This window comes from Podarcis erhardii (genome assembly GCF_964252035.2).
Source record: "Podarcis erhardii genome assembly, chromosome: 2".
Lineage (NCBI taxonomy): Eukaryota > Metazoa > Chordata > Lepidosauria > Squamata > Lacertidae > Podarcis > Podarcis erhardii.
Window position 1 is genome coordinate 59,022,459 of NC_138498.1, and position 20,388 is coordinate 59,042,846.

General features: G+C 40.5%; 1 protein-coding gene across 1 annotated transcript; it reads left to right on the plus strand.

Annotated features, from left to right (window-relative positions):
* The first annotated feature begins 5,890 nt into the window (after window positions 1-5,890).
* UBE2B (ubiquitin conjugating enzyme E2 B) lies at window positions 5,891-18,425 on the plus strand. The gene is made up of 6 exons (XM_081850451.1): window positions 5,891-6,081; window positions 11,562-11,642; window positions 12,373-12,398; window positions 15,946-16,035; window positions 17,398-17,486; window positions 17,859-18,425. The coding sequence occupies exons 1-6, from the start codon at window positions 6,038-6,040 to the stop codon at window positions 17,985-17,987; spliced, it is 459 nt and encodes a 152-aa protein (XP_081706577.1). The 5' UTR covers window positions 5,891-6,037; the 3' UTR covers window positions 17,988-18,425.
* Window positions 18,426-20,388: the final 1,963 nt, after the last annotated feature.

Sequence of the window (20,388 nt, forward strand, 5' to 3'; positions counted from 1 at the left end):
CTTTCATAGGTGCCCTCATTGATGATAACAGACAGCATGTGAACTTGTTTGAAAAAGTAATGGAAAGTTATATATAATAGAAATCAGCTATCCGCCAGGCAAGACAGTGGGAACTAAAATGTACACACACACACACCCAACCAGTCTAACCATAGGAATATTGCTGTTAGGTTTACACCTCTTCTTGACAAGGGACTCTTTCAAGGCACACCAATTTCTAAAATAAAAATATAAAAACAAAACAGAACACAAAGTTAATGGACACTGGTGACCAGTGTTATCTAGATCCAGCTAGCCATTTATTGCCACCCCTTCAGTAGCTGAACAAAAAAAGCTTATAGAACAAAATTACCACGTGCATGAGCTAAGTGTCTTATGACCTATCCACCAATGAATTGAGAATTTTTTTTATTAATTTCTGTTTAAGACATCCATCATCCTTTTAAACAATACCCCGATTTAACTATTACAAGCAACCACCTCAATGTAGTATTCAATTATGAAACAATTTATATCTTATATATACAGTCAGTGCTTTTTTCTGGGGGGACACAGGGGTATACATACCCCTAAACATTTTATGAATCTAAGTTTGGCCTCATTGAGGGGCAGTATTTCAATATGAGTAGGAAAATGAGAGTACCCCTAAACATTTTTAAAGGGAAAAAAGCACTGTATACAGTTATTTATTACTTCATAATTAAATGCTATTCCTTTAGGACAAACCTTTAATAATTGATCAGTGGTGGGTTTGTGGGTTTGTGTAGCCTGAATTCAGAAGGTGCATAGGAAAAAAGTGCTCTATTCTCTTGGCTGCCTAAAAGTCAGTGCCATTACACACCCACACACCCTACAGGACTGTTGCTCTGTGCAAAATTTTTTATCAGGGTCCAGAACTGCTCCTTTCATACACAGATTGGAGGAATCATAACCCATACAGCACAATTTATAAAACCAAAATAGTACTTTTTCAGTTAGTTTTTTGAGCTGCTGAGTTTTCAAGGCTTTTCAGCGATTCCTGGAATGTAAAGTTAAATATTTCAAATTTCTGCTCATTTAGTAAAATCCAGATAGGGTTTTGCAGTTGCTAATTGCTACAAAGAGAAATGTGGATGCTGAAGCATGCCAGGATGCCTTACATAACCTGAAAAGTCTGCCTCTTAATATCAGATGTACAGGTCTAGTGGTGAGATGGTAGTTTATTCAGTGACGATGTAGTATATTAACATGGCATATGCCTAGAAATGGTTTGTTATTACTGTTATAAGAATTCTAAGGTCTCAAATATAAATTAAATGTTCAAAACTTTACAAGTCAAACGCATGCATATGTATATAAACCACGTGTCTGAAATAGTACAAGAGAGCAATCCTGAAGCCATTTTGACTCAAATATTTCTCTGCAAGGAGGAAGAAAATGGGGAAGCCTCCCCATTGTCTTTTGCTTACAAATCCTGTCTTAAAGGCATATTTGTGTATGAATAGGGTGAGCCTGTGACCTGCATACAGAAACTAAAGTATTAACCATCACAAAAGAATGACCAGACTGCCCAGGTAATGCAATCAGTGACTATTATCAGGTATCCTGGCTGACAGGATTTCTGCTGTAGACTGCCTCCTGTGATGTATGTATGATGTTTTAGGGGGTGGTCTTGGGCTACAGGGCGGGCAATTTCAAAAGTCTATGTGCACCATTCTTCTGGGTTCTCTCCTCCCTCCTTTGTATGGCGAGTGGGGACCATGTTGCAACAAGATCAGGCTTACTATCTGCTTTGCTTCTCAATATACTCTGGTCGGCCTCTGTTATTTTCTCCTATGGATAGGGAACCCACTTAAAGACTCTATACGGGCTCTTGGATACCCCATAAGGGAAAAGGAGCAGTTTTTTCTTATAACATTACTTTATTTCATTGCTGAGCCATGGATCAATCTGAGTCCTCAGAAATACCTTTTGTTGCATTTGGGGCGGGAATTGCCCTCTTTAAAATCCTCTCCCGTTTGCCAGTTGTGTATATAAAGCCTGTTTGCCTGGTCTCTCTTCATTTCTAACTTGTGGTGCACTCCAATCTTCTCTAGAGGGTGTGTCTTCACCAGAAGGACCAATGTGACTCATGATAACAGATGTAGGGAAAACATGGTCTTTGAGGACCATTAATTATATTGCTTCACCCATCCCCAGGGTTCCCATCACCAATGGCCTTGATGCTGCCAGTGACACCAGAAGCAGATGCCTCCCTCATTTCATGGCAGCAGCTGGACATTTCAGTGCCTTCCCCCACACTTCCACACCACACAATGCCATTTTCACAGCTGACAAGAATCCTGTATAAGTTGTAACATTGCTGCCACTGCCATCAAAGGACACAGGTAAGGCATGAGGGTTGGGAGGAGGCCTGCTGTCACAGCACTTCTCCAATATGCGGCAATACTTGCTGTCTGCTTCAACAGGAATCCTGTTGCTGTACCATGCAGATAGATAGACATAAAAATTGCAAAAAGTGATTACAGTATAGAAAAGCCAATGGTCAGTGACGATGAGAATTGTAGTCCACCAACATCTGGGGGATGCCCCATTAGCTACCACTGCTTAGTTTATTTTGAACTATGGTTTAATGCAACATTTTTAACAGGGCCAGTGAATACTAGATAATGTTTTGTTTTTTGACTATATGGAAACAATTCTTGACTTGCATAGTGGTACTTTGTCAATGCACTGTCCTCTGGCTTTGTATGAGATTATTCTACACTGCATACCAATTTATTTCATACCCATTGGGACTTCACAATTCAGTTATTCTTGCCTTTGGAAGAGCCAGGTTATAATACCGACTCCCTGAATTGCCTCTACAATTTCATGGACATTGCTTCTGACAACAACAATCATAAACCTTTTACAGTATGCTCCCAAATCCACTTATGGAGGTGTAATTGCATTTAGGATTGATTTCCACCATTGTGATAACTACATTTTAAATGGTGCCACTTCCTTACAATCTACCTAGCTCCTACACTTTCAGCACTCCCCCACCTGCTTTGAGCTACTAAACAAAGCACTTGGCCTTCTTCTAGCAACAGGTTAGCTCCATCCTGAGTTAACTGGATCCGCAGCATAGCCTACGTGAATTACTTCCAAATAATGCACTTTAGACAGAGATGCCAAATTCCAATATTGAAATGAACTAATCTTCACAGCCTCTTTAATTCACATCATTCACTTGAAAACCAGTGCTTGCAATCTTATCCTCAATCTTACTCAGAAGTAAAACTAATTAAGTACAAAGGGGTTTAATCCCATGTAAATGGATACAGGATTGCAGTCTAAAGCATTGGAAACCAAATGGGATTACGCGGGTGGCGCTGTGGGTTAAACCACAGAGCCTAGGGCTTGCTGATCAGAAGGTCGGCGGTTCGAATCCCTGTGATGGGGTGAGCTCCCATTGCTCGGTCCCTGCTCCTGCCAACCTAGCAGTTCGAAAGCACCTCAAAGTGCAAGTAGATAAATAGGTACCGCTCCAGTGGGAAGGTCGTTTCCGTGCGCTGCCCTGCTTCGCCAGAAGCGGCTTAGTCATGCTGGCCACATGACCCGGAAGCTCTACGCCGGCTCCCTCAGCCAATAAAGCGAGATGAGCGCCGCAACCCCAGAGTCGGTCACGACTGGACCTAATGGTCAGGGTCCCTTTACCTTTACTTTACACATGCAAAGGATTGCATTGCACTATACATAAGTTAATTTTTAATTAAATACTGGGACTTTAGAAACACAAAAAGTACTGGATCAAAATAATCAGGACAGATAAAATGCCATATCCAGTCTTCTTCTCTCCCCTACTCCAATGTAAGATGATTTGTAGCTACAGGACAAACTAGAAAAAGATAACAGCCAGTCAAATGGGATTTTTTATTTTTAAAAGCACTGGGCAACATCTGACACTTTGGAATTAATCTGGACCAAAATCAGATGCTATCACTTCTTCAGAGAGGAAGCAATAATTTATGAGGTGGCAACTATGTAAAAGAACCTACATAACCAGAAAATTAAATTAGTATGATTATGGTGTTGTTGCTTTTTGGAATCAACAAGGTCAATTATGTTTTGACTTATTATTCTCAGTAAAAAACCAATACAGTAATCCATTCTGAAACCTTACCAAATGAATTATACTATACATTGATGAATAAAGAATTACATCATGCCGCAAATAGAAAAAAGTTTCACTTAAGTGAAAAAGGTGAATAACTACAATAACATATTAAGGCTGCAATCCTATTGCACAAGCCCATTGCACCAGAAGCAGCTTAGTCATGCTGGCCACATGACCCGGAAAAACTGTCTGCGGACAAACGCCGGCTCCCTCAGCCTGTAAAGCGAGATGAGAACTGCAACTCCAGTCGTCTGCGGCTGGACTTAACTGTCAGGGGTCCTTTACCTTTAACCGTGTATACTAAGAAGTAAGTCCTATTTAATTCCATCAGCATTACTTCCAGATAAGTGGAGCTGGGATTGTAGCCTTCATCTACTCTCAAATGTGCATAGGTTTGCATCTTTAGGCTGTGATCCTGAAGGAGCCCATTTATATAAAGTCAAGGTTTTAAGGCTGCAATGCTTACCAGGATGTAAATCCTGCTGAACTGATTGACCATTTCTAAGTAAATGTGCTGCTGATGACTGGAGTCCATTATCTACAACCATCTGCACTAATTATTTTGGAGAAACACAATACACTGAACTCAGTGGACCTTATATTCAGAAAACATTTATAGGTCATGTGTAGATCTAGGTTCTTAAACCAAGAATGGAAGAGATTCCTTTCCCCCATAAAGAATATTGTAAAGTTATGGTGTCTGAAATCAGGAACAACTACTAACTAGACCCTCATATGTTGGTTTCTGTAATAAGGAGCACCTATCCCATACTATTTACTCGGTTTTTTAAAACCCGTTTTCTCACTCTGGGCCTCTGACTTTTTAAATGAGTTTAGAATATGTTTTAGGGTATGTTTGTTTGTTTTTAAACTAGCTTTAGTTTTTATTGCTCTATACTGTATTTTAATATTGTGGTTTTGTATTTTGCTTTCAGAGTTGCAACGAGAATTTCTGCTATACAGCAGCTATAGAAATGTAAAAAATCTTGTTGGACAAGTCTGTATTCAGACCAACCAAAAAGCCACGAAATTGTGGCAGGTGTTCCGAGTTATTCACAATACTTCATTAAGGTAAGATTTGTGACAGAGAGGCGAAAAATAAAAATACCCCCAAAAGTACAAACTGGAGGCTAAAATGTTGCAGCATACGGTTAGTTTAAGAACCAAGCTCAAGATGCGTTTATTTTTGTTTTACATTTTGGCTGGCTCCAATAAAGGCATTTCCTCAACTTTGGATTTGCACTTTTATATAAGGATGTACAGTAGTTGGTTAACAGTGCAACCCAAACCATTTCTACTTCGGAGAAAATTCAAAAGGGTAAGTAGAGCTAGGGCGGTAGCCTTAGCTAAGTAATAAACAACGATATTGTGACAGCTAAGAAATAAAGGGAACAATGATTTCCCGAAAAAAGACCGTCACTACACTCTCTGACAACTCAACGCCTCCTGCCCGCACCGAGGAACACACACGGCAGCCGCTGCTCCGCCTTCGAAGGCTGCTGTAGGCGAGATCTGCAAAATATATCCGCGCAGCAACCCGTGCCCTGCTGGAGGACGGGAGAGCCAATCACAGCGCAGGGCGACACCCTCGCGCTCAGAGAGCTAGAGAGAGAAAAGCCTTCTCACCCCCTTCAGGCCGGCGCAGTGGTACATCCCTAAGGCGTTCTGGGTCCCCTCCCCAAGCAGGCGCAGTGGTACAGCCGCGAAGGGCGGCTGGTTCCCTCCCCCACCGGCGGAGGGAGACGCCATTGCGGAGTTGTTTGTGAAGCAGCAGAGCGAGAGCAGGCGGCCGCCGGGGAGGGAGACGTCGGCGTTGCCAGCGGTGCTGAGGCCTTTTTTTTTGGAGGTGGGGAGGCCCGAGGATTCATTTGGCAGCCGAGGGGAGCGGGGAGCATCATGTCCACCCCAGCTAGGCGGAGGCTAATGAGAGATTTCAAGAGGTAAGCGCTCTTCCCCTTTCCTTCCTCCTCCCGAGAGCTCTGGCTGCTTCCCAGGGCCGGAATGCGCCCCCTCCCTCCCGCCTTCTCTGGAGGAGGAGGAGGAAGGGGTCCCCCCTCGCTCTTGGGGACCCCCTTGTGAGAGCCTAGCTGCTCACCTTTGCCTTTTGCCCTTCCAGAGGAGCTGGGGGGGGGCTTTCTGTGTTTAGGGCGGAGGGGAAGAAGAACTCTAGATTTCGTCTGTCCGTCTCTACCCTCCCAAAAAACCCTGCTGGTAGGACAAAGAGTTCAAGAGTTTCCACTTCCTCTCCTCGAAAAGATCTGCCCTTGCCCCGCACCCAGACTGCCCCCCACCCTCCCTCCTTCCCCTTCCTCCTCTGTTAAGAAGAAGAAAGTCAAGGTGCTTCTATAAGAACAAGGGTTGTGCTAGACAAAAGACTTAAGAAGCTTGCTGGGGTTTTTTCCTCTTCTCTCTTCAAAACAACCTCCCCTCCCCAAAATAAGAGAGAGGCCAAACTGATTCGAGAGACCATTCCCCTATTTTTTGGCTTTGACCGCCCCTTTGTAGAATACTTGTCTTGTTGATATAAGGGAGTTGGATTGAAATAGACTGGATTGACCACGTCACAGGTACAGATGAAGGCCCCCCCCCCCAACTCAGGGGAATGACCTAGGGAGCCAGTTTGTTTATAGCATGGGACCTTATGCAAAATAGTGATTAGGTCACTGGTTTTAAGAAGTCGCCTCTTACCTGTTTTGTTTTTTTTTCCTATCCTGCACCCACCCCCACCCCTCCAAGTACTCAGCATGCAAGCTGCCTTTGGGGTTTGCCGAATGTGAAAACGGGTTTGTTACATAAAAGCCACGGTAAATGGTATGCCCAAGAAATGATTTTCAATGGTTTGGTTTTCTTTTCTTTTTAAGGAAGGAAACTGGTAGGCTACAGAGCTGTATTAAATGCAAGCTGTTATTTCCGTTTAATAGAGTTTTTCTATGCTCTTCATCCACTGATCCCAAAGCATCTTGCCAATGTGGTGCTTCAAAAATAAAAGAAGCCATTGTCACAGCCTCAGGTTACCCAGTGAGCCAACAGTGGAGCTGTAAATAAAACTCCTTCCAGTCCAGTGTCCCCCTCTTTCGTTTAGCTATATTGAATCTTTTAATCCCCAAGGATCTGCTCCAGAGTAGAGTTTCAGTGCATTTGGTATTCTCTCTACTCTGTTCCCTTATGACTTGGACTATTCAAAGAGAATTGGTATATGAATTATTTCTCAGAAATATAAACTCTTTAAAAGGCTGGCCTGTGAATTCCATAGCTTCCTGGGGGGGGGGGTGATAGGGGAAATGGTGGAGAGAAACATTGAATTAAATTTTTGCTACACAGAACCAGCTGTGTTCTTCAAAAGCAGGGAGAATGCTGGCTGTGCTTAAGTGAATGCGATGATTTTAGTCGTGGCTTATAGAAAATGCTAACTTTCTCACACTGAAGTTGTTTGTGCCTATTACAATGGAGGCTTGTGTTGTTTCCGTGTTTGTTTAGGGCTGCTTCCTATAATTGCTCTTTGCCTCTTAGCTTTTACTGACATCTGGAGGCATCTGTGAAGGTTATGCTGAAGTTGGCAAAATAATGGCCATTTTATTTTCTCAAGCAGGTTGCCAAGAAAGACATCCTATCCAAATATGCTTTTCCTGGCACTGCAAATGGATTCTACAAAGAAACCTGTGCATATTCTATAAAATTACAATATGTACATTGAATACTTAAATATTGTTTAGATAACATTACACAGGAACTATTACAGCATGGATGTTGTTAAGTGTACAGACAGCTATATGGTCTCCAACTTTGCTTAAATTTGGAATTAATAGAGGAGTAAAGAAACAAAATAATTGTATGAACAGGTGAACATTTTAAGATGGGATCCAGTTGCTGCAGAATTGCCATAGGACTGCAGATAGTTGTATTTCCCCAGTATGGCATGCCACAGAATGGGTTGGTGCTGTGACACGGTGGCCGTATCCAACAATGCAGTATTGCACAAAGCTGTGATCCTGAACTGTTTTCTTGAATGCATTCCATTGAAATCAGCAAGGCTTACTTTGAAATAAATGTATCAGAATTAATTTCAGGAACTGAACTTACTTATACATTCCTCAGTCAAGCTAAGTTTCACTATGGAAACTAGGCCTTTATACTTCCAGGTTAGTTTTAATAATTGTTTTACTGGTTTCACTATACTGACTTAAATTTTAAAATCTGCCCTAAGACAACTTGTGTTGCATCTGGAACAACATGAAAAATTATGACCCAAGAACCAAGCAATATTTTCACCAAGGCACCAGTGTTTTGAAAACTGACACAAAAGTTAGAAAGGTTATGATTAGAAATTAAACTGCACTTAACTTGCTAGTTGTTTTTTTAAAATCCAGTGTTGTGTGAGCTAGGACAGTCCTTTTGAAAGAGGACATAAAATGCACTAACTATAAGGGATCCCTAGCCTAGACATTTGTTAAACAACTCCACGTAACACTATTGATGAAGACATTTTAACTACTGAATGGGGAAATATCTGGCACTAGAAATCTCAAAATGGAATGTGTTTGTTTCAAAGTGCATGCTAGATAGCTGGTTTGACATAGAAACTGGGATTCATGTCAGGAAACACTTAGTTCAAAGCTCACCTCAACTGTTTTAAATATTCTTGGATAACGTATGTGAAGTGTTTTGAACATTTGAAATTTTCTATATAAATGTTGAGTATTTGGCACTCAAGCCATCTGAGTTAAGGAAGGTATATTTTGCTTAAGTCTTATTTCATTTAGGCTGACTTAGTAGTAAATGGCATCCTTGCTCCCTCTAATCTTCAATTAACTCTGTTTGCATGTGAAATCCCAGTCAGGGCTGCAAAATCTTCATAGCTGAAGGCTTTTCACAGCATGGTGTTCATGAAGCTTCAAGAACCAAAGCTATCTCTGAACAGCACATGGGGCTTAATGCTTTTGCTGAGACACTGGCATGCAAGCTGGCTATCATGTAGCAAGAAGTCACGTTCCTTTGCTCTCCAGCCAAGGTTTTAGGTAGCTTGTGCTGTTGACATTAAACTGATTGAACTGAGCATGCTCCAAGAAGAGAGCTGTATAAATGCAGGGTAGTTTTAAGGGCAAGGAACTGTATGTAGACTGACAATGCAGCATGCTGTTAATTTGCTGTTATTCCTAATGCCACTCTGTTGCAAGTCTTCCTTCCCAATACAGTGGTACCTCAGGTTAAGTACTTAATTCGTTCCGGAGGTCCTTACTTAACCTGAAACTGTTCTTAACCTGAAGCACCACTTTAACTAATGGGGCCTCCTGCTGCTTGCACGCTGCCAGAGCACAATTTCTGTTCTCATCCTGAAGCAAAGTTCTTAACCTGAAACACTATTTCTAGGTTAGTGGAGTCTGTAACCTGAAGTGTATGTAACCTGAAGCGTATGTAACCCGAAGTACCATTGTAAATGGAAATGTACTTTTTGATGTGAGGGCTACTGACAGAGAATTATTTCAGTGTCTTAAATCTCTAATTTTTCTCTGCAAAATGTTGCAAACTCTTAAATAAACATGATTAACAGACTATCACTAATATTGCAGTTCTGCTGTAAAAATGTCCGTATACAATACTGGCATAACAAGGCAAGCTCTTGTGTTACATAAAGCAAGCGTGTGGAGGTCATATTTGCCACATGGAAGGAGTTCACTCTGTCTCTTCAGCTTTTCTTTAAGAGATGTCCCTGCATGTAATCCAGCTTGAGGAACTGAGTGACTTTAAAAAAAGATGCATCTTGACCATGTTGGGACATTTTTTTTTTTTAAATGGAGTAACATATGGAGGTGGGTTGAAATGGGCTGGCACAGCACACTCTGAAATCAAATTGTTCCACCAACCAAAATAGAACAGCACTGTCTCACTACAGATATTATGAATGATCATCATTTCTCTACTGAAAACCCAGGTAAAATATATTTCTGTAGTGTACAGAATCTCAAAACCAGAGCAACATAAAATTGAAGCAAAATACATTTAGGAAGCTTAAGTAGAGTCTGGGTCACCTGACAAGGTTATGAAAACTATAAATTATTTCCATGGGAAAGCTTGCTGAAATAGTGACATAATAACGCAAGTTGGCACCTAAGACTCATTACAGATGATGTCTACTTGCTTTCATTAGGTATAGAGTTCCATAATCCCATGCCATCCCTATAAATTCACAATTTCTTGTTGAGGATAGCCAGGCACCATTTGACAAGTCTTATGTGGCAGGATACAAAGTTCAAGCAGGGGTTATGGAATAGGGCAGTGTTTGAAGTACACTGGCCTTAGGTTGTTTAGAACTTCATATACCAATAGTAAGAACTTGAAGAAAGATAATCAGCATATGATAGCCAGTGCAGCTCCCTCAACACAGGTGTTAGTTTGTTGGTAGCCAACACCCAATAGCAACCGGGCTGTGGAATTCTGCACCAGCTGCAGCTTTCATACCAGCCTCAACGGTACCCAACATAAAGCACATTACGTTAGTCTATCCTAAAGGTCACCAATGCATGAGCCACTATAGTGGAGCTAACTCACAGCTGACAAACCAGCTGAATAAAGGGTCTTGATTTCGCCTGATGTTTCAGTAATGTTCTGTGTTTCAAACAGACATAATTTATGGCTTCAGTAGATACTTGCCAATATGTAAACAAATAACAGTTCATTTTCCATATAGTTATCTTCAAGTGATGGTCTGAATGCTCATGAGAAGGACGCAGCTTGCTGGTAGAGCATCTGTTTGGATGCAGATGGTCCCTGCCTCAGTACCCAGCAATAGCCACCACAAAGCTGATCTCAGGTTGACTACCAACACTACTTACATGGTGGCATAAGTGAACAGACAAGCTTTGCTTACATCAGGCACCAGAAGTGCTAAGCCTGAGAAAAGATGTGCAAGTGTCCCCAACTCTCCTCCTCTTACAAGTGTAGAAAAGAGGATAATCATCATAGACACCTATACAGTTAAAGTAAATTAGACAAAACATGAGTGTTTTCTGTGCTGAAATGTAAAAGAATGAGTGCAGAAGATTAGGTTGGCAACAAGGAACTTCAGTCCAGGATTGTGGTAAGGACTGAACCTTGGTGGCAGAGCATATTTTTTGCATATAAACATTCTCGGGTTCAGCCCCCCAAGAACTCCAAGTAGGGCTGGGAATGTCCCATGCCTGAAACCCAAGACAGCCATTATCAGTTAGTGTAGACAATACTGAACTAGATAAGACTCATTTTCAGGCTGCTTCCTATGTTCCACAGAATGCTGGCTGACCACTGAGGAGACAGAAAACCAGATGGGAGGAGGAATGGGTGGAATATCATAAAAGAAGGCATGGCTGATAGGCTGGCTGGCTGGAATAGTGTGTATACACTATGGATTTTAATGTCTCCATGCATTCTGCTTTCTTCTTTAAAGATTACAGGAAGATCCACCCGTGGGGGTCAGTGGTGCACCATCTGAGAACAACATAATGCAGTGGAATGCAGTTATTTTTGGGTAAGTGAACCTTACCTTCATTATAAAGGAAATGAATGAATACATTCTAAGTTATTTATTTTCTGTGTCACTTTCACAAATGGTAAATGATGACTGAAACATTTGAGCACATCATTGGAAACAGATTGTTAAGGGCCCAGTCTTGCACTCTAGAGTATTCAGTCTAACAGGGCAACATGGAACATACAGGATAGGATTCAACTAATAAGCCCCACCAGTGGAAGCCCATGCAACGACTTCTGCTAGCTCAGCGGGGCTTCCCCCTCTCCTACCTTGCACACACACATGCCCAAAGTGGGGGTGGGGGTAGGGCCAGGCGAACCCCCTGAACAACATGCAGGGGAAGGGGCACAAATGTTTGTGTTGATGGAGCAATCTGTTTAGCACTAAATTGAATCCCTCTCAAATCATTCTCTTTTAAGCTTTCTTATGATATAGCATGTAATTGTACAAGCATGGCGCTTTTAATTGAGAGTGGAACAAGCTGAGCACTTTGGCTGAAAATTCCAGTGAATGTATTGTCTCAAATTATAGCTTTGCAAGTGAGACTCTTTGCAGAGGCACTGCAATATCTAGAGTTTGGGAATCAAATATATTTTCAGTAACACATTTCTATACCAAGCTACTGGCCATTGCTTTATGGGAACCTAAATGGCAGAAAATAGCTTGTGAGTTCTGTTTGTTCATTTACAGTTAAGGAATAATTAATTTGTATTATCTCTCTTTCCAGGCCAGAAGGTACTCCCTTTGAAGATGGTAAGCTTTTAAAACATTTTTTGCTTCTGGTAGCTTTTCTGAAATTTAGAATCTAAGCACAGGAGTCTTGCATTATGTTGCCATATGTTACCTGTAATAGTTGTCTGATATTGTTATATTGAGGATAACATTCCAGTTGTAGTAGTAATACATGTAAGCAAAGGTAAAGGAGCCCTGGACAGTTAAGTCCAGTCAAAGGCGACTTTGGGGTGCAGCGCTCATCTCACTTCAGGCCGAGTGAGCTAGCGTTTGTCTGCAAACAGCTTTCCGGGTCATGTGGCCAGCATGACTAAACCACATCTGGCACAACAGGACACAGTGACGATTGCCAGAGCACACGGAAATGCCGTTTGCCTTCCCGTGGCAGCAGTACCTATTTACCTACTTGCACTGGTATGCTTTTGAATTGCTAGGTTGGCAGAAGTGGGGATAGAGCAATGGGAACTAACCCCATCATGCATATTCGAACTACTGACCTTCCAGTTGGGAAGCCCAAGAGGTTCGGTGGTTTAGACCACAGTACCACTTGCTCCCTACCCGTAATACATGTAAACCTTGGTAACAAAAACCAACTACCTGTTTTAAAGCCTATTATTCTTACAGTGCCTATTAGCAAGAAGTCCTCGTACTTTAAATCATGTAAATTTACTTGTTTGACCACAATACTAAGGCTGCAGTCCTAACCCAACTCACCTTTGAGTAAGTCACATTGAAGTCAACAAAACTTACTTTTCAGTAGACCTGTTTAGGATTGCACTGTACAATATAAATAAAATCCACTTAGTTAAAAGGGTCTTTTATCATTTAGGTTTGCAGCTCGAGAACACAAAGTGCTAATCAGTCTGATGGTTTCATGAAGTAGGTTGTCACATCCCTAATCTAAAATTGGGTCATCTGGAGGAGTTATAAATTAACCATGACGGACAATTTGGAAATATTTTAATGCTTGAATTTGCAGCTGGTTCTACTGGAGCTCCCTCTGACTGTTCCAAAATTCCTATCTCCAGTGACAATTGCATTTTTGCCAAAATGGAGACCCTGACATAACACAGGGATCCAAAGAACCCCGAGACAAATTCTGTTTGTTCAATTGAACTTTGGACTTGTATTTCTTGAATAGAACTCCCCCACGACACATGGAAAATAGATTTTGAAATTTTGTTGTTCCCCCCTCCCCCCCCCCCAAATATTACTGAGCATGCCCAAGACCTTGGGCATCGCTAAAGTAGCTATTTGGCTTTTAGCCACAGTTTCCATCAACAAGGCACTTAGGCATAGAATAAAGCAGTCAGACATAATTGTTGATGGACAGGTTGGGTGTCTTCCAAATGTGATATTCAACTGGAAAAGAGTGGGCCTACAGGGTGGTGTGAGTGTGAGTGTGTGTGTGTGTGTGTGAGAGAGAGAGAGAGAGAGAGAGAGAGAGAGAGAGAGCGCGATAGCCCCACTCGAGGACAGTACCTAAAACCAGACCTTCAGTATGATTTTGAGCTTGTATTCAGTAGAGCCTGCTAAGATTTGGGGAGAAGTTCACATTAGTTCATTCCAACATTTTTCATGCTTTTTTGGTAATGCCTGGCTTTGCCCATAGCACATGATCCTGATTCCTCTTTTGATACTGAAAATAAAAACAACTTCACGTTCCCTTGAACTGATCTGTATATAAAACTGTCTCGGTGAAAATAACCACAGAAAAGTATATGGCTGTTCTTGCAGTGTGAAGCAGACTTAAAGCCACCTGTTTATCACTCTCTAGTGTTGTGTCTTGAACAGGGTTTTTTTTTTAAGTTGAAGTTCCAAAATTTTGTGTGGGTGTTTCCTCCCCACCTTTTGTTTAAGATCTGTATTGGTCTTATTTAGAACTAGTATATAAGTGTTTCCTGCAAACTTGTAAGTCTTAATGACCATAGAGCTGTTCTGTGCTCATACTGATTATTCTAGTTCACACTTGAAGGTAAAGTGGATGAGACTTGGGTGTCTTACCAAAAAAAATCAGCGGAAGGTTCAACTTCCTGTAATCTGTCATATTTTGTGTGTGTGTTTTAAACTTGATTCTGTCAGTTGTAGTTGAAAAGGTGGGGCAAAGCAGTTTTTTGTAGAGCTTCAAGATAATTTTTGCTTAGCACCTGTAGTGAAGTAAATGTCTACTTACAAGCTCCAGACACCTGAGGCTCTCATGTATAGCCCAGGGGAACTTGTTAGTGCAGGGAAAACGCAGGCTGTCATCACAAAAACCACGGCAAATGTTTCTGATAATCTATTTGATGGTAAGTTGTTTGTCTCTGACCCAGCCCATAGATTCTGTTAGTTTTTGATACCCAGTTGAATGTAGTGAAGACTTCAACGCTGTCAACTGAATGTTGACAGTTCTTTTTTTTAAGTGTCCCTTTCTCAATACGAAAAACACACAAAAGCAGCAAAAAAGAGGCATGCTTCAAATTACTGCTGAAAATGTAGGTACTAGAAGCCTAAGAGAATGTTACTTCTTTCAAAATAAAATTATGGCTGAGGTCAATGGGCCTTGTAATCCAAAATGTTTGGAGGGCACCAGGTTGCTCCAGAAAAAAAGAAAGAAAAACACACCTGTACTTACTGTCCTGGGAGCAAGTTTTCTTTTGAAACATTGGCATTTTTAGACATATAGGCGTGCAACTCCTCATTTGTGTATAGTGCTTCATCCTCAACTGCCCAGCTTTTTTCCTTTTCGTTTTCTCCAAGAATGTGTTTGACTGTGCTGGATAATTTCAGGCCAATTTACACATTCAGCTTCTGTCCCCACACAGAACACGTTATTATTTTTAGAAACAGTGTGAAATGCATGAGTTCAGATCCTTGAAATGTATCTGTATCTCACATATATATATGTGTGTGTGAAAGAGAGAAATATCACATGATGATCTCGAGCATAGATTTCATGCTGCTTTCTTCACAGAAATACTTTCATTGTAGTAACTGTATAATGTATGAAGACCTGTTCATTAGAACAGTTAATCAGCACCAGCTTAAAATGCCTGTTATGTAACTCATAAATATCTGAGCTGAATAGGTTTGCCAGACATTTATCTAACTCCATTTGTGTTTGGTTTTTAATACCAAACCAATGTTACATTTTCAACCTGTGGAAATTCAAAAGGAATATACCTGATTCATCTGCATATTTTTCTACACAGTTATAGATTCTACTCCATATTCTCTTGAGTGGGCTGCTAAGATACTCTCAGGATGCTGATGTTATTTCTATTCATAGCTGTGTACTGCAGCATTTTATTAACTCTAAAAATAATGTTAGACTAAGTGTTTATTTTTATTTCAAGAGTAGTAGCCCTCTCATTAATCATAAGTGCTTTTGAAAGGAATTAGTTTTTCCACTATATATTTGCGATCTTAAGATGTTTGTAATAGCTTTGTTATATAACTCTAAACTGCCTTATGAGATGGGATACAAATGTATTAAATAAAATGTCATGTTTAGGCTTTTAAAAGCAGCTTCATCTACATGATTTGTTCTTGTTTGTTTCCCTTTCCGCCCCTTTCTCTTTTTTTACAGGTACCTTTAAACTAGTAATAGAATTTTCAGAAGAATATCCAAATAAGCCTCCAACTGTTCGGTTTTTATCAAAAATGTTTCATCCCAATGGTAAGTTTTCATGAAGAATATGTAAAAACCTTAGGTGCAAGCATGTGCCCTCTGACTTTTAACAAAGTTTTAATATCCATATCAATTGCTGAAAGTAATTGTCATGGCAACTACTTAACACAGAAATTCTTCACAGCCTGCAGCCAATACTTTCATTAAAATAATATCTGAACACTGAACAGCCATGTCATACTGGCAATCAGAAAAATAAATGGAAACTAATTAAGTTTAGAAATAGTTTGTTCTATTAGAGACCAAAAGAACTTCCTGATTAAGGGAATTGCTTTGGAGGGTACAGTGCGGAATGGGGAAAGATACATTGCATGAGTGGCCACCTCTGTTGGATCCAGCCCCCTACATCTGCAAAATCCCAAGCCTTAATGAATTTTGCAGCTGGAGCTGTAATCTTCCTTAATATCTGTGCTCCTTTTTGGAAGCTTTCTGTCTCAAAATTTGTTGCTGAATCCTCTGTGTATAGCATATGGCTGCTTCTCTTTTAGGCAAGGAGAGCTCAGTTAACAGGGAGCAGTATTGATGCTGTCCAAGCACTGATTCAATCATTTGACAAGACATCGAGGCCCTGTGTACAATATTTTTGAAACCTTTCCTCCCATTCTTCCTGTAGCCTAAGCAACTTGCTGTTCATCAGCTGAAGAGTGAGGAGGAACGAGAGATTGTTTTTACTGCGATGTCAAATGTAGCTAGACAATATACACTGTTTTAAAGAGAGACAGTGAGCCTACAAGCCCATAATGTGAAGAAGGATTGATCCTCCTTTTGGAGAGGAACTTTTATGTCCCTGCTCAGTGTGTGTAACTAACATATGCATAGAGGAACTCTGATTTGTGACCCATATATTTTAACTTTGTTAGGAAGATTGGTTAGAGATAAAGTGAGAGGATTCCTCTTCTGTTGCTACAAATCAAAGGAAACCAAACACCTTTCATATAATTATCTTCAGATTTTGCATTGGGATTGTTATGAGTCATGAGTCTCCATCAGCACATTGAACTGCAGAAAAACCCGTCTTGGGAACGAGAATTTCACTTTGATTTTCTTCCTGCCCAAAAGTGAACAATAAATAAATGGATACTACCTCCCAAAACGCCTAGTGACCACTACTTCTAACCTGTGCCCACACAAGATTAACTGCAGGTTGCCTCATTGGTGAAAAGTTAGTGTGCAATATGCTCTTCTCCTATATATTTTCTGCAGCATGATCTATGCATGTTTATGAAGATTTCAATATGAATTAAAATGCTGAACTTTTGGAGAAATGCATCACCCGTTCACATGTAGCATTAAACTGGCATAAACTTGAAATAACAGTGGTATAATTTTAAAACCTTCTTTTCATTTTAGTATATGCAGATGGTAGCATATGTTTAGATATCCTTCAGAATCGCTGGAGTCCTACGTATGATGTCTCATCTATTTTAACCTCAATTCAGGTAATCTTAGTAAATAACATACTGCTCTTCATAGTAGTCTACTCATCTGAGAAGCTGATGGGGAAAATTGCTGATGAAGATTGAGTCCTTTCTATCTTGAGCAATTTATTACAGTGAATATTTTGAACTATTTCTAGTAACTGTATGGCTACTTAGTAAGTCATTTTGTCTGAAGTGCTTGTCAAAAGGATTCAGTTATTTTTCTTTTGCTGTATCAGTTTAGATGTAATATTAAATGTAAATGTTGCAAGAACAGGGCCTGGGCTTGTTGTAACCCTCAAACATGGCATTCTACTCTGGTTAGATCTCTTCATTTTGATGGCTGCTGCTTTATATTCCACCCCCAATTTTGGCTTCCTTTTCTCTTTCCAGTCGCTGCTTGACGAACCCAATCCAAATAGTCCTGCCAACAGTCAGGCTGCACAACTTTATCAGGAAAACAAGCGTGAATATGAAAAAAGAGTTTCGGCTATTGTTGAACAAAGTTGGAATGATTCATAAGAGATAACTGCTTCATTAACCGACATCCTCATAATCATCATGTACAATTTAACTCGCGATAGGAAATGCTATCAGAACTTCTCAAGTGCCACGTTTGACTTGCATACAGATGTGTTTGCAAAAATAAGCCCTTCAGTTTCAAAACTCTAAAAGCTTGTGTACCTTGATTAATGTACTTTCTATTGCATGTTATGACCTAAGTTATTGCTACATAAATTTGTAATATATCCTGTTTGTATTTTTTTCAAAGTGTATAATGTTGGTGTGAAGTTTTCATGACAGAATATACATATTTTGTAAATCTGTACTTTTTTCAAAATATTGAATGCCTTATTTTTGAATTCTTTAGATTTATAAATTGGACAAAAATCACTTAACAGAGTTTTATATATAAAATATTTCATGTAAAGCTGAAATACATAACCTCAGTGCAAGACATTTTTCTGTCACTTCTTTCAAGTTTTCCATGGGCTCACAGATCGCTTGCATGCAGATCTAACTACAAAAATACATTGTTAAGATGTAAGATGCCCTTTCATGTGTGCAGTCTAAAATTCTGCCTAGGTAATATTTCCCCCCCCCCACCAGTGTTGGAAGAACCTTACAGTTCTCAGCACTTTGGTGTGGTAGAGAAGTACTTGGAGCTCCATTTTTTTTCAACACAGTTTTTGACATTATTTACATTTTCTTATATGGTGCGCTCTTTGGGGAGCTTGGTACATAAGCTGCCTTTTGCCAGTCATGCAAGATAGGATAAAGTGGCAAAAAAGATGGACATCCTACTCAAGACATGCAACTCCCAAATAAGTGCCCCATATCCAAACTTAACACTAGTCATTACATTAGCGACTCTTAACTGGCCAAAACCATTCACAGCAGAGCCAGTGGACAAGGTGCAGAGAGTGCTGCCATTCACTAATGCAGACCATTGCCATAGCTATGTATATGCCCGAACAACTGAGTTTTAATCACATGCAGGCGGTAATTCTGCCTTGTATCTCATTTTACCTCTGCTTAAAGAAAGCTCTTTGCTCAGAGGAGAGAGGAAGTTCTGTGAATGGAAAGCCAAATCTTCCCAGGTTACCTTTCATGCAGTTCCATAGTAGATTTGGGAGGGGGAGAGAAAGGAGAAGCAGTAAAAATGGCTTTCCTGCCTTCTGTGAGTAGAGGGACACAATGAGATGCAGCCTTTGGTTAACTTGCTTATCGCAGGCAAAATCTGGAACTACATCAATACAGCAAGGTTTCCAGTTTAACAGAATCTAAACCAGAATCTAAACCTGTTTCAAATGGAGATGGAGGAAAACAGGATGGCTCTAACGACCAGGTCACTTTTTATCAATGGGACTTCTTCCTACATGATGGGTATGAGCAAGTACAAGAAATCCTTTGCATAGATGCTTCCCCTTTGCTTATTACATTATTATCCCACCTTTCCAGTAAATGGGTCTTAAGATGCCTAACAATAGCATTACAATAGAACAGCAACAAAATAAAATCAAGGCAGGAGAAACAGTTTCCAACCTCTTGAAAACCAGTTAAAACAAACATCAACATAACTAAAAAGCCAGATGTTGAGTCTAAGGCCTGTATAAATGAAAATGTGCTTGCCTGCTGGTGGTAGTTCGTCAAGCCTGGTTAGCCCCTTCCTTTTCCTTGGCAAGGCATTCAAGAGCCTGCAAGCAGCAGGTGAAAAGGTCCTCTCTTTTTTTAGTTCCCATCAAATGCGCTTCGTATGGTGGAAAATGCAGACTTTCAGATGACACGGTCCCAAGTCGTTTAGGACTTCACAGGCCACACAACTCGCACTTTGGGTTTTACCTAGAAACAGACGTGCTAGCCTATGAAGTTGCGAAAGCGTGGGAACTGCATGCCCCTGACAGCTGGCCCCCCTCACTGGGTGCAACACGCAAAACCAACTTGAGCTTCTGAATATTCTTCAGAGACCGTCTCATGTGGAGTGTCACAGTTGTCCAAATGAGATTTAAGTAAGTTACATGCTAACGATGGCCTGATACTGCAAGGAACAGGCACAGTTTTTGCACTAACCTTAGCTGTGCAAAAGTGCTGCTGGATGCTGTCAAAACCCATCCAGGCTCGGGGTTGATTGCAAAGGTACACCTGAACTATAAGTCCAGAGGGAGTGCAGCCCTATCCAAGACTGATTGAAAACCCAGCTATCTTCCAACCAGCCAGGAGCATTCTGTCCTGTGTGATTTAAGCTTCAGTTTGCCCTCATTAAGTCTGTTACTGAATCAGGCTTTCATTCAGAACTTGAACAGTTTCCATGGATTTAAACGTAAAAGGTAAAAGTTTTGGGTACTGTCAGAATACTGGTGATAGCAAAATTTTGCTGAGTTAAGGTATTTTAATAAAAATAAATAAATTAATATTTCCAGTG

Bases quoted from the DNA above. Each gene is read 5' to 3' on its own strand.
- UBE2B (XM_081850451.1), top strand. From the start codon at position 6,038: ATGTCCACCCCAGCTAGGCGGAGGCTAATGAGAGATTTCAAGAG. The intron at 12,399-15,945 runs GTAAGCTTTTAA...CTTTTTTTACAG, and splicing joins AGGTACTCCCTTTGAAGATG to GTACCTTTAAACTAGTAATA. The intron at 16,036-17,397 runs GTAAGTTTTCAT...TTTTCATTTTAG, and splicing joins AAAAATGTTTCATCCCAATG to TATATGCAGATGGTAGCATA.